Source organism: Anabrus simplex, chromosome 2 (assembly GCF_040414725.1).
Source record: "Anabrus simplex isolate iqAnaSimp1 chromosome 2, ASM4041472v1, whole genome shotgun sequence".
NCBI lineage: Eukaryota > Metazoa > Arthropoda > Insecta > Orthoptera > Tettigoniidae > Anabrus > Anabrus simplex.
The window spans coordinates 1,219,101,211-1,219,115,230 of NC_090266.1; the positions used below are offsets into that span (position 1 = coordinate 1,219,101,211).

At 38.6% G+C, this 14,020-nt stretch overlaps 1 protein-coding gene across 4 annotated transcripts in view; it reads right to left on the reverse strand.

Moving 5' to 3' along the window:
- Positions 1 to 14,020, reverse strand: part of LOC136864808 (phosphatase and actin regulator 2) — a 1,136,936-nt gene that overhangs the window by 41,285 nt on the left and 1,081,631 nt on the right. For all 4 annotated transcript variants that reach the window (XM_067142230.2, XM_067142231.2, XM_067142232.2 and 1 more), the window contains one exon: positions 8,530 to 8,633. In XM_067142230.2, coding sequence (XP_066998331.2) covers positions 8,530 to 8,633 — 104 coding nt within the window. The remainder of the gene's footprint in view (positions 1 to 8,529; positions 8,634 to 14,020) is intronic.

Below are 14,020 nucleotides of genomic sequence, written 5' to 3' on the forward strand. Positions count from 1 at the left end.
ATGGGGTGAAAGTTCCTTTTGGGGATCATTGTAAGTATCTAGGTGTTAATATAAGGAAAGATCTTCATTGTGGTAATCACATAAATGGGATTTTAAATAAAGGATACCGATCAATGTACATGGTTTTGAGGGTGTTTAGGGGTTGTAGTAAGGATGTAAAGGAGAGGGCATATAAGTCTCTGGTAAGACCCCAACTAGAGTATGGTTCCAGTGTATGGGACCTTCACCAGGATTACCAGATTCAAGAACTGGGAAAAATCAAAAGAAAAGCAGCTCAATTTGTTCTGGGTGATTTCCGACAAAAAAGTAGTGTTACAAAAATGTTGCAAAATTTGGGCTGGGAAGAATTGGGAGAAAGAAGACGAGCTGCTCGACTAAGTGGTATGTGATCAGATTCAATTTACAAAGTATACATTTATTGTTCACCTATTCAATACCTACAGTACCACGTTTTGTCGTTAAATAATCATAAAAGGTTGAAAATTGTGGACATGTTTCGCCCCTCTTATTGGGCATCATCAGCACATTAGTTAATCTTAAAACAAACAATTTTTAAAAAAAATGATTACACTATTGTTGATGAAAAATTGAGATGAGATATGAGATATAAACAATAGTGTTAAAATTGTTTGTTTTAAGATTAACTAATGTGCTGATGATGCCCAATAAGAGGGACGAAACATGTCCACAATTTTCAACCTTTTATGATTATTTAACGACAAAACGTGGTACTGTAGGTATTGAATAAGTGAACAATAAATGTATACTTTGTAAATTGAATCTGATCACCGTAGTCAATATGGACCAAAAAATGAGATTAATCACTTGTAACTGGTATGTTCCGAGCTGTCAGCGGAGAGATGGCGTGGAATGACCTGAGTAGACGAATAAGTTTGAGTGGCGTCTTTAAAAGTAGAAAAGATCACAATAGGAACCTAAAGTTGGAATTCAAGAGGACAAATTGGGGCAAATATTCATTTGTAGGAAGGGGAGTTAGAGATTGGAATGACTTACCCAGGCAGATGTTCAATTAATTTCCAAATTCTTTGAAATCATTTAAGAAAAGGCTAGGAAAACAACAGATAGGGAATCTGCCACCTGGGTGACTGCCCTAAATGCAAATCAGTATTGATCGATCGATTGATTTACGTTTACAAGCTGCTCTCACTTTATCATTACACCAAGATATTCATCTTTACACACAGTTGTTCTCAGGCATTCCCTTGCTGTTTCTACTACAGCATCCCTGTAAGCCACCCGTTTTCTTTCTACATCCTGAACCGCCTTACAGGCTACTATTCAAAACTTCTCACTAATCATATCCATGTACTTCTGTCTTTTCTACCCTTATTCGTTTGCAGACAGATTTCACTTTCTCTTCCCTAGGCCTACAGATACTTAATTCACTACAGATCAGATAGTGGTCTGTATCATCGAAAAATCCCCGGAAAACTCGTACATTCCTAACAGATTTCCTGAATTTGAATTTGAAGTCTATCATGGATCTGGTACCCCTAGCCTCCCATGTGTAGCGGTGAATAGCCTTATGCTTGAAGAATGTATTTGCAACAGCTAAACCCATACTAGCACAGAAGTCCAGCAAATGCTTCCCATTCCTATTAGCTTCCATATCTTCCCCACATTTACCAATCACCCTTTCATATCCTTCAGTTCTATTCCCAACTCTCACATTGAAATCGCCCATTAGCACTATTTTATCCTTGCTATTGACCCTGACCACGATGTCACTCAATGCTTCATAAAACTTGTCAACTTCATCCTCATCTGCACCCTCACATGGTGAATACACTGAGACAATTCTCGTCCTAATTCCTCGAACTGCCAAATCTACCCACATCATTCACTCATTTACATGCCTAACAGAATTATGTTGCATGCAATGGTATTCCTGATGAACAGCCCTACCCCATACTCTGCCCTTCCCTTTCTAACACCCGTCAAGTACACTCTATAACCTATCTCTTCCTCGTTATCTCCCCTGACCCGAATATCACTTACTCCTAGCACATCCAGATGCATTCTCTTAGCTGACTCAGCCAGTTCTACTTTCTTTCTTCCATGTGTTTGAGTCATCAGTCCATAGACTGGTTTGATGCAGCCCTCCATGCCACCCTATCCTGTGCTAACCTTTTCATTTCTACATAACTATTGCATCCTACATCTGCTCTAATCTGCTTGTCATATTGATATCTTGGTCTACCCCTACTGTTCTTACCACCTACACTTCTTTTAAAAACCAACTGCACAAGTCCTGGGTGTCTTAAGATGTGTCCTATCATTCTCTCTCTTCTTCTTTTCAAATTTAGCCAAATCGATCTCCTCTCACCAATTCGATTCAGTATCTCTTCATTCGTGATTCGATCTATCCATCTCACCTTCAGCATTCTTCTGTAACACCACATTTCAAAAGCTTCTATTCTCTTTCTTTCTGAGCTAGTTATCGTCCATGTTTCACTCCCATACAATGCCATGCTCCACACGAAAGTCTTCAAAAACATCTTTCTAATTCCGATATCAATGTTTGAAGTGAGCTAATTTCTTTTCTTAAGAAAGCTCTTCCTATCTTGTGCTAGTCTGCATTTTACTTCCTCCTTACTTCTGCCATCGTTAGTTATTTTACTACCCAAGTAACAATATTTATCTACTTCCTTTAAGACTTCATTTCCTAATCTAATATTTCCTGCATCACCTGCATTCGTTCAACTGCACTCCATTACTTTTGTTTTTGACTTCTTTATTTTCATCTTGTACTCCTTACACAAGACTTCGTCCATACCATCCAGCAGCTTCTCAAGATCTTCTGCAGTCTCAGATAAAATAATAATATCATCGGTAAATCTCAAGGTTTTGATTTCCTCTCCTTGGATTGTGATTCCCTTTCCAAATTCCTCTTTAATTTCCTTTACTGCCTGTTCTATGTAAACACTGAAAAGGACGAGGGACAAACTGCAGCTTTGCCTCACTCCTTTCTGTATTGCTGTTTCTTTTTCAAAGCTCTTGATTCTTATCACTGCAGACTGATTTTTATACAGATTGTAGATAATTATTCGTTCTCGGTATCTGATCCCAATCACCTTCAGAATCGTAAATAGCTTGGTCCAATCAACATTATCGAATGCCCTTTCTAGATCTACGAATGCCATGTACGTGGGCTTGTCCTTCTTGATTCGATCCTCTAAGATCAGACGTAAAGTCAGGATTGCTTCATGTGTTCCTACATTTCTTCTGAAGCCAAATTGATCTTCTCCCAACTCAGCTTCAACTTGTTTTTCCATTCTTCTGTAAATAATACGTGTAAAAATTTTGCAGGCATGAGATACTAAACTAATGATGCAGTAGTTTTCACACCTGTCAGCACCGGCTTTCTTGGGAATAAGTATAACAACATTCTGCCGAAAATCGGATGGGACTTCTCCTGTCTCATACATCTTACACACTAAATGGAATAACCTTGCCATGCTAGTTTCTCCTAAGGCAGTCAGTAATTCAGAGAGAATGTCATCAATTCCAGGTGCCTTGTTCCTATTTAGGTTGCTCACAGCTCTGTCAAACTCTGACTTCAAAATTGGGTCTCCCATTTCATCAGCATCAACAGCCTCTTCTTGTTCCAGAACCAAATTATCTACATCTTTACCTTGATAGAACTGTTGGATATGTTCTTGCCATCTTCCTGCTTTGTCTTCTTTCCCTAGAAGTGGCTTTCCATCCGAGCTCTTAATATTCATACACCTAGATTTCCTTTCTCCAAAGGTTTCCTTGATTTTCCTGTATGCAGCATCTACCTTTCCCAGGACCATACAGCCTTCGACATCCTTGCACTTCTCCTTCAGCCATTCTTCCTTAGCTACCTTGCACTTGATTCTTTAATCGCCTGTATTCTTTTCTGCCGTCTTCATTTCTAGCATTCTTGTATTTTCGTCGTTCACCAATCAGGTCTAGTATCTCCTGAGTTATTCACTGATTCTTAGTTGATCTTTTCTTCCTTCCTAACATCTCTTCAGCAGCCCTACTGACTTCATTTTTCATGACTCTCCACTCTTCCTCTATTGTGTTTCCTTCAGCCTTTTCATTTAGTCCTTGTGCAACATGTTCCTTGAAACAATCCCTCACACTCTTTTCTTTCAACTTGTCTAGATCCCATCCTTTTGCATTCTTTCCTTTCTTCAATTTCTTCAACTTCAGATGGCATTTCATGACCAACAAGTTGTGGTCAGAGTCCACGTCTGCTCCTGGGAAAGTTTTGCAATCCAACACCTGGTTTCTGAATCTCTGCCCGATCATAATGAAGTCTATTTGATACCTTTCAGTGTCTCCAGGTCTCGTCCACATATACAGCCGACGTTTTTGGTGTTTGAACCAAGTATTGGCAAGGACTAAATTATGATCAGTTTAGAATTCAACCACCCGAGTTCCTCTTTCGTTCCTTTGTCCCTATCCGAATTCTCTTACTGTATTACCTTCTCTTCCTTGGTCTACCACTGCATTCCATTCTCCCATCACAAGTAGATTCTCGTCACCTTTTACATATTGTATTAAATCTTCTCTCTCTTCATATATTCTTTCAGTTTCCTCATCATCCGCTGAGCTATTAGGATTATAGACCTGCACTATTGTGGTGGGCATTGGTTTGGTGTCTATCTTGACGACAATAATTCTTTCACTATGCTGGTCATAGTAGCTTACCCGCTGCCCTATTGTCTTATTCATTATTAAACCAACTCCTGCATTTCCCCTTTATTAAACCAACTCCTGCATTTTCCCTGTTTGATTTCGTGTTGATAATTCGGTAGTCGCCTGACCAAAAATCCTGTTTTTCCTGCCAACGTACTTCACTTATACCAACTACATCTAACTTTAGTCTATCCATCTCCCTTTTCAGATTCTCTAACCTACCACAACGATTCAAACGTCTAACATTCCACACTCCGACTCACAGAATGTCAGTATCCATCTTCCTGATGATGGCCCGCTCTCATGCAGTCCCCACCCGGAGATCCGAACGGGGAACTAGTTTACCTCCGGAATATTTTACCCAGGAGGAACCCATCATCAGTACATCATTCATACAGAGAGAGCTGCATGTCCTCGGGAGTTAGTTACGGATGTAGTTTCCCATTGCTTTTAGCCGTGTAGCAATATCACCATAGCTAAGCCATGTTGAGTATTATTACAAGGCTATATCAGTCAATCATCTAGACTGCTGCCCTTGCAACTCCTGAAAGGCTGCTACCCATAAGCCCCATTAATATTGATAGCTCTACATCGAATTCCATTTTGTTCGCCAAGTTGTTTCCAAGGAGTCCCTCGCCTGTGAAATGGGAGTGGGACTCCGTTACTCCTATAGGTCCAAGGCTTGCTTAAAATGTTCTGATCTTGGTAAATTCATGACGCACGATGCTACCCTACTTACACACAGCCCAAGTGAGGATCTCTAATCTAACAGGTTATGGACCACCGGTGGATTGTGTAGTCCTAGCCACCTGAGCACAAGGAGAATATGCCCACACCCATTCCATAGCAACTGGTATCCCGACTCTCAGGACCGCTTACTAGGCCACTCAGCCGTTGATCATGGTGACTACAGTAACCCACACCATGAACCAGTAAAGCAAATTACAAATATGGTTACCTGACTACAAGTCATCAGGTTGTAACTTTTTTGATGATAATAATAAATAAAATCATGAATAAAAATATATAAATAAAATTACTCAAAAACTTAATAAAATTAATAAGCATAATTAACCGAAATGTCCGTAGTATGGGCGCCAGAGTTCACCCAGAATGGATCCCTCGAATTTAGATAAGAGCATGATAAACTGTATATCCCAGGGCGTGTACATAATGCTGCGTACTGGTACATCTGCTGCAGGCCTTACCTAACCTCCTGAAAACGACTAATTAGGTAGGAACTGCACCTAGGTTCATCAATAACACTGATTCTAAAATAGCTAACTATATTCTTAACAAATTCCGTGCATGAGCACCTCATCAACATACAACATTATACATATAATACACACATAAAATATTGCTGGAAGACTCCATATTTACAACAACAACAACATAATGAAAATCGTGGGAAAATGAAAGCGAGAACTAAGCTAACATTTGTAGATAGTCCGATGAACAATGTACATGTATGAAGATAAATACCCTTCACTGTCTCTATATCAATTCGACTTATCGATTCTCATAATCGGCAGTTATTACATCACACAGATACTGTACCTTGTACTACTGTGTTCACATATTTTAACACTTGTTGTAAAGATATATACACACACACACACGTCTGTCGATCCTCAACATAAATTATGGAAAGTCTGAGATAGCTTTCACCAACATATAATGCTAGGCCGCCACAAGTGCTACCATACTTAATGCGCAAGCACTCTCCACAATCATCCACTTTCCACGAACATAACAAGACTACGCTCCACGAACGTTTAAAGTCCAGTCCATTGCAGCCGTGTCACTCCAGTACCGTGTATCAGCACCACTTCCTTCCCGTACAGTGTGTCAGTTGTCGTTCCTTCATACAGTGTTACTGCTTGTAGTTGTCTACCTTCTCGTTCCTTTACAATCATCTCTACAATCACCCTTACAATGTTCCTGGTTGCCGCCGTATGATCAACCTTCATAGACATAAACATCCCCCTCCTCCCAGATGATACGTCTGGATTGGTGCTTGCCCACCAATCATGAGTGAACCTCTTGTCAAGACCAAGCCCTGAACTACTTCTTCCTCCCCCCAAGACAATAACAAACACTCGGGAGTTTTACATGAATCACCAAATTTTCCTAATACAACAACAAGCTCATCTCATCAGGCTGGGATATATACATGACTCATGAATTTCCCGACACAAGTACATCACAACAAGCACTGGGGCAGCCATATGACTCATTGAATTACCAGAGTTATTAAAGCAATGTTTTCCCACTCATGCAAAAAACAAATTACTCATACCTACATATGTGGATATCTTCCAGCTTATAAATATAAATGACAAAACATACAAATGAAATACCGATAATAATAATAATAATAATAATAATAATAATAATAATAATAATAATAATAATAATAATAATAAATTGAATACTGACAATAATATCTCTACCTTCTACATATAATTCGGGGGTGTGATATATGTACTATCACAAGGTTGCACAAGCAAATTTGAGGTAAAGACCCTGGCATCTATCCATTATACCTACTGTATTTCTCCGAATCTAAGACGACTCCCATTACTTTCTTCAAAATTAAATAATGCTTAAAATATGCTTTGTGAAATCATTATTTTATTTATAATGAATTACAAATTTAATATTTAAGAAAAAAGTAGACATATGCAAGTAGCAAGTAAATTCTACCTACTTCCCTAATCACTTTCATTAGCGACATCTAGGTTCTTGGAATTCCTGTTTGTAGTACCACTTCGCAAGCCCAGATTTGTATCGCATCTCATGTTAGGGTCATACTGTCCTTGGATTTTTCGCGCACATACCTCGAAATTTCATCTTCGACTTCTTTGAAATGTCCTTGCTGTGGGCCATTGAATGCTTTCTTTGTTGAGTACACATTTTTTGACCGATTTTTGTCTATACGCCAACGCCGAATACTGACTTCACTTTTCTTGTGTTTGCACAATTATTCCTCATTTCTGTGTGTTTAACTTAAAACTGGCATCGTAATATCGACGTGAACCCGGTGAAAACCTGCCAGTGATCCTGTTCCACGTTCTTTATTGACGGTCAACTTTGCAAGTGGGAAGTTGTCTGGATTTCTAAATAACTCTGCTGTCTATAAAAATGTTACTTATTTTAAGCATCAGTTACAACTGTATAATAAAGAAAGGCATATGTGCACCGGGGGTGAAGGGAAGAACCGTCGTTTCTGTGGAAGCTACCAGTGGTGTTCATCATTGTTGGCTTGTGAAGGCAAGATGACCCTTCATTTTTCACAAGAATTTCTCAGGGAAGAACATCGTCTTGTATTCAGGGAAATGCAGTACATTCTACAAGCCGAGTATTGGCGGCTCTCTCCTCCCTTCTACTTACTGTAATTTTGTTAACGCACATCTCAGTATCCTTGTATCTAGTAATTCACAAGCATCTTCTGCAGTCCAGAAGCTAGAAGTCACAATCCCACAAAAATGAATGCTAATCATTTAAGTTTTACAGTGCTTTTAAGCTAGATGGTACAGAATTTGTCAAGATAAACTCTATAAGAGGATGTAGGATTCCATAATGGAAAAGCCAAAGAGAGAAGAAGAAAGTGGTAGAGTAGATTACTGAAAGAAGAAATAGTGATCATGAAACTTGTGAAACAATGCAAAATCTTTGAATTTCAGGATAAGAATATAAAGTAAGTGAAGACAGGGCAAATTACACAGAGAGAGAGAGAACCAGAAACATCAGCCTTACTCTGGCCAGCGATGCTCCAAGCCTCCTCGAGTATAAACAGAACCGAGAAATGATACAACACATTTACAGTCTTACCTTCTTCTCTTTCAACTCTTCTACAGTTGGCCTAAAACTAAGTTTCCGTAGCAACATTCGTTTCTTCTCTTCCTTCATCTTCTTTTCTTCAGCAGCACTTTGTTCTAAACACAAAAAACAAAACAAAAATATTTTAAAATAAGTATTCTTAACAAGTGTTATAGACAGGCAGAGTGAGAGTGCGCGCGCACACACACACACACAGCTTTGAAATTGGGAAGTTATCAGGATTCCTCACAGTCTGTGGTCTGCCTTGAATAAAAAGGCAGACTAGTTCCTATGGCAGTACCAACACAGACATATTGGTCCCGTTTGTGACTAGTGCATCTGGAATAGCACTTTCTGCCTTGCCTGAGGATTCAACCAGCCTCTGGAAAACAGAAATTTGTATGAACAATGACAGAGTTGTGATGGTTTGAGATGCTGTATGGAACCTTAGATGCAGCACATAAATAACCAACAGGTCAGAAAACTGCCTCAAAATCAGAGTTTCTTTGTGCTACTTACCAAGTACACATTTCTTGACCGATTTTTGTCTATATGCCAACAACGAATACTGACTTCACTTTTCTTGTGGCTGCACAATTATTCCTCATTTCTGTGTGTTTAATAATGATTAAATTACCAAAGTGATTCGAGAACAAAAAATACAGAGCAACTGCCTGCCTCCCGGCCTCAGGAAACCAAGGAAAGGACTATCTAATACGAGAGGTTGAAACGTTCGAGCAACGTTGTTGAAGATGCGACCGTGCAGACCGAGCGGCATTCCAAAATCCGCAGGCCATTTGTTGAGCGATAGTCGCATGTCCCTCACTGGAACTAACATCAGAGAATGGCCAACGAGTTATGGGCAAGAGACAGCAAGAAAGCAACGAATCAATACAAGGGTGTGAGTGGCAAAAAATCCGAGAGGGAGAAGTCTTCCTGAATAGAAAAATCAAACAGCATTCATTTACAGCTCCCGGGCAAATGAATTTGGTTCATGTCGATGATTATATGATATACTTTCAACACATCCCTTTGGTTCCTTTGAATCTTCAAGATTTTCAAGTTAAATTCCATCATTCTTCTGAAGCATGATATTGAATGTGCTCAATACTATTAGATCTGCCTTTGACTGTGTGGAAAAATACATACATCTAGCAAAATTAGAATCTTTAACTTATCATCCAATATAACAATGTACACAAAATCTTTTCTATCAAATTTATAAAGTGAAAAGAACCTCATGGAAGCAAATTGAGACAGGGACACCTCAGGGTTCTGTAATTCCTCCTCTTCTCTTTTTCTTTTACAATTAACCATATTCCATCAGATATTGAAAAATGTATATATCCCCTCTATGCTGATGATTTACGGTTCCATCCTCATACAAAGATCACCGGTATTCAGGAAGCTATATGTCAAATGAATCAAGACTTTGCAAACTGTGAAAGACTGTAAATATCCCCTAATAACGTGGAGAGGAATCATTATCCCTTTTGAAAACAAAGTTACATATTTAGGATTAGTACCAGACAAAAACCTTGACTGGACAAAAGAGACCAGTTTTATGCCAATGAGTATTTTTCTAACAATGCCTCTGTTCGACTATTGCGATGTCGTGTACAGCAGACTAAGTGGTGCCCTCTCTATAGACTTCAGAGAGCTCAGAATGCTTATGTCCGCTTTATAATGAACATTTCAAAATTTATAACTCCTGCATTCCATGAGCTAAACTGTCTTAAACCAAACCAGTGTCTTAGCTATCATTCTTTGCTTATACTCCTCAAAATAATATACAAGCAGTCACCACCTTATCTAGCCGATTCATTCCAGTTGCTCTCGGACATTCATAACATCCCTCAAAATAACAAATCACAGTTCCACCCTCTACAATACATTTTTTGTCAATACAACTCGAAGATAGAATCCATTGCCCATTTTGACGGCAGTAACTTGAGTGTAAATACTGTACGAGAATTGCATTTTCCTGTTTTGTTATTTCATTCTGCATGTTACTAAGTTTCGAGCTAAATTTGTTCCTATTGACGTATTGAGACAACTTTTTACTCTGGGTTATTTTATATATGTTTCTTTTTTCTTTCCTTTAATAAGTTTGTATAACTATGTGCACAGGTTAGGAATTATATTGTCAAATCGTATGTACATTATAATTGATTATTTTAACCATGAAAATTCAATTTTGTCCTAATGACTTACATTCAGTCTGTGAAATCACTTTTCTGCCTTGTCAATACTTCACGTATCACCTCCCATAGATGTTTCGAGAGCTACTGCTCCCTTCCTCAGCGGTGCAAAACATCAAACAAAAATCCTTGGACTTGACACATTTGTACAACAGTCATCAATAAAACAAATTACACAAACAATTCTTGATATCGTTAAAAAATCCCTTTTCTTTGTAAAATGTTAACTTATCCTTACTATTCACCGCTACACGTGGGAGGCTAGGGGTACCAGATCCATAATAGACTATATCTTAACAGACTTCGAATTCAGGAAATCTGTTAGGAATGTACGAGTTTTCCAGGGATTTTTCAATGATACAGACCACCATCTGATCTGTAGTGAACTACGTATCTCTAGGCCTAGGGCAGAGAAAGTGAAATCTGTCTGCAAACGAATAAGGGTAGAAAATCTCCAGGACGAGGAAATTAGACAGAAGTACATGGATATGATTAGTGAGAAGTTTCGAACAGTAGTCAGTAAGCAGGTTCAGGATATAGAAAGAGAATGGGTGGCTTACAGGGATGCTGAAGTAGAAACAGCAAGGGAATGCCTAGGAACAACTGTGTGTAAAGATGGGAAAAGGCGAACATCTTGGTGGAATGATGAAGTGAGAGCAGCTTGTAAACGTAAAAAGAAGGCTTATCAGAAATGGCTCCAAATAAGGGCCGAGGCAGACAGAGATTTGTATGTAGATGAAAGAAACAGAGCAAAACAAATAGTTGTTGAATCCAAAAAGAAATCATAGGAAGTTTTTGGTAAAAACAAGGAAAGGCTAGGTCAAGCAGCAGGGAAACCTTTCTGGACGGTAATAAAGAATCTTAGGAAGGGAGGGAAAAAGGAAATGAACAGTGTTTTGAGTAATTCAGGTGAACTCATAATAGATCCCAGGGAACCACTGGAGAGGTGGAGGGAACATCTTCTCAATGTAAAAGGAAATCATCCTGGTGGTGTTGCGAACAGACAAGCTCATGGGGAGGAGGAAAATGATGTTGGTGAAATTATGCTTGAGGAAGTGGAAAGGATGGTAAATAAACTCCATTGTCATAAAGCAGCAGGAATAGATGAAATTAGACCTGAAATGGTGAAGTATAGTGGGAGGGCAGGGATGAAATGGCTTCATAGAGTAACAAAATTAGCATGGAGTGTTGGTAAGGTACCTTCGGATTGGACAAAAGCAGTAATTGCACCTATCTATAAGCAAGGGAACAAGAAGGATTGCAACAACTATCGAGGTATCTCATTGATTAGTATACCAGGCAAAGTATTCACTGGCATCCTGGAAGGGAGGGTGCGATCAGTCGTTGAGAGGAAGTTGGATGAAAACCAGTGTGGTTTCAGACCACAGAGAGGCTGTCAGGATCAGATTTTCAGTCTGCGCCAGGTAACTGAAAAATGCTACGAGAGGAATAGGCAGTTGTGTTTATGTTTCGTAGATCTAGAGAAAGCATATAACAGGGTACCGAGGGAAAAGGTGTTTGCCATACTGGGGGACTATGGAATTAAAGGTAGATTATTAAAATCAATCAAAGGCATTTATGTTGACAATTGGGCTTCAGTGAGAATTGATGGTAGAATGAGTTCTTGATTCAGGGTACTTACAGGGGTTAGACAAGGCTGTAATCTTTCACCTTTGCTGTTCGTAGCTTACATGGATCATCTGCTGAAAGGTATAAAAAGGCAGGGAGGGATTCAGTTAGGTAGAAATGTAGTAAGCAGTCTGGCCTATGCTGACGACTTGGTCTTAATGGCAGATTGTGCCGAAAGCCTGCAGTCTAATATCTTGGAACTTGAAAATAGGTGTAATGAGTATGGTATGAAAATTAGCCTCTCGAAGACAAAATTGATGTCAGTAGGTAAGAAATTCAACAGAATTGAATGTCAGATTGATGATACAAAGCTGGAACAGGTAGATAATTTCAAGTATTTAGGTTGTTTGTTCTCCCAGGATGGTAATATAGTAAGTGAGATTGAATTAAGGTGTAGTAAAGCTAATGCAGTGGGCTCGCAGTTGCGATCAACAGTATTCTGTAAGAAGGAAGTCAGCTCCCAGATGAAACTATCTTTACATTGGTCTGTTTTCAGACCAATTTTGCTTTAGGGAGCGAAAGCTGGGTGGACTCAGGATATCTTATTCATAAGTTAGAAGTAAGAGACATGAAAGTAGCAAGAATGATTGCTGGCACAAACAGGTGGGAACAATGTCAGGAGGGTACTTGGAATGAGGAGATAAAGGCTAATTTAGGAATGAACTCGATGGATGAAGCTGTACGCATAAACCGGCTTCGGTGGTGGAGTCATGTGAGGCGAATGGGGGAGGATAGGTTACCTAGGAGAATAATGGACTCTGCTATGGAGGGTAAGAAAAGTAGAGGTAGACCAAGATGACGATGGTTGGACTCGGTTTATAACGATTTAAAGATAAGAGGTATAGAACTAAATGAAGCCACAACACTAGTTGCAAATCGAGGATGTACATTAATAAATTCACAGAGGCTTGCAGACTGAACGCTGAAAAGCATAACAGTCTATAATGATAATGTATGTATCCTTACTATGTCATTTAGTAAGAACTTTAAAATTTTCAAATAAAAAAATGAATAAAACCTATTTAACTAGTCACTATACTAAAATTTGAAAGGCTGTCTGCTCCGTTCTTGATAATGTCTCCTTTCCTGAAATCCTTCTTTACACATTAAAAAGAAAAACATTATATTTAAATTTCTTAATCTGTAATTCAAGTATCTGATTTGTATACTTCATTCCAAAAAATTGTCAATTGACTTACTGCTAAAGTTCTAAAACTTTCCATATAAATCAGAATTTCTCTTCTTAATCTCTTGCAACCATGCAACCATTTTTAACAGTCAAGTTCCTTTTTTGTTTGATGTTTTGCACCTCTGAGGAAGGGAGCAGTTGAGCTCTCGAAACATGTACGCCAGGTGAAGTACTGACAAGGCGGAAAAGTGTTTTCACAGACTATACATTATAAGACATGGTGACAATATTCTCTCACCCATGGGTAACTACTAATGCAGATATCGAACTTGAATTATTATTATTATTATTATTATTATTATTATTATTATTATTATTATTATTTTACGATTATGGTTATTATTACTTGTAATGTATAGCCATGAAGGTGTTACATCCATTTATTATTATTATTATATTATTATTATTATTACATCATATGTACTGTCCGCACACTTTATCTTGATGCATTTGTGTACGGGGTGAGGAGTAAGGAGCGAGCTGT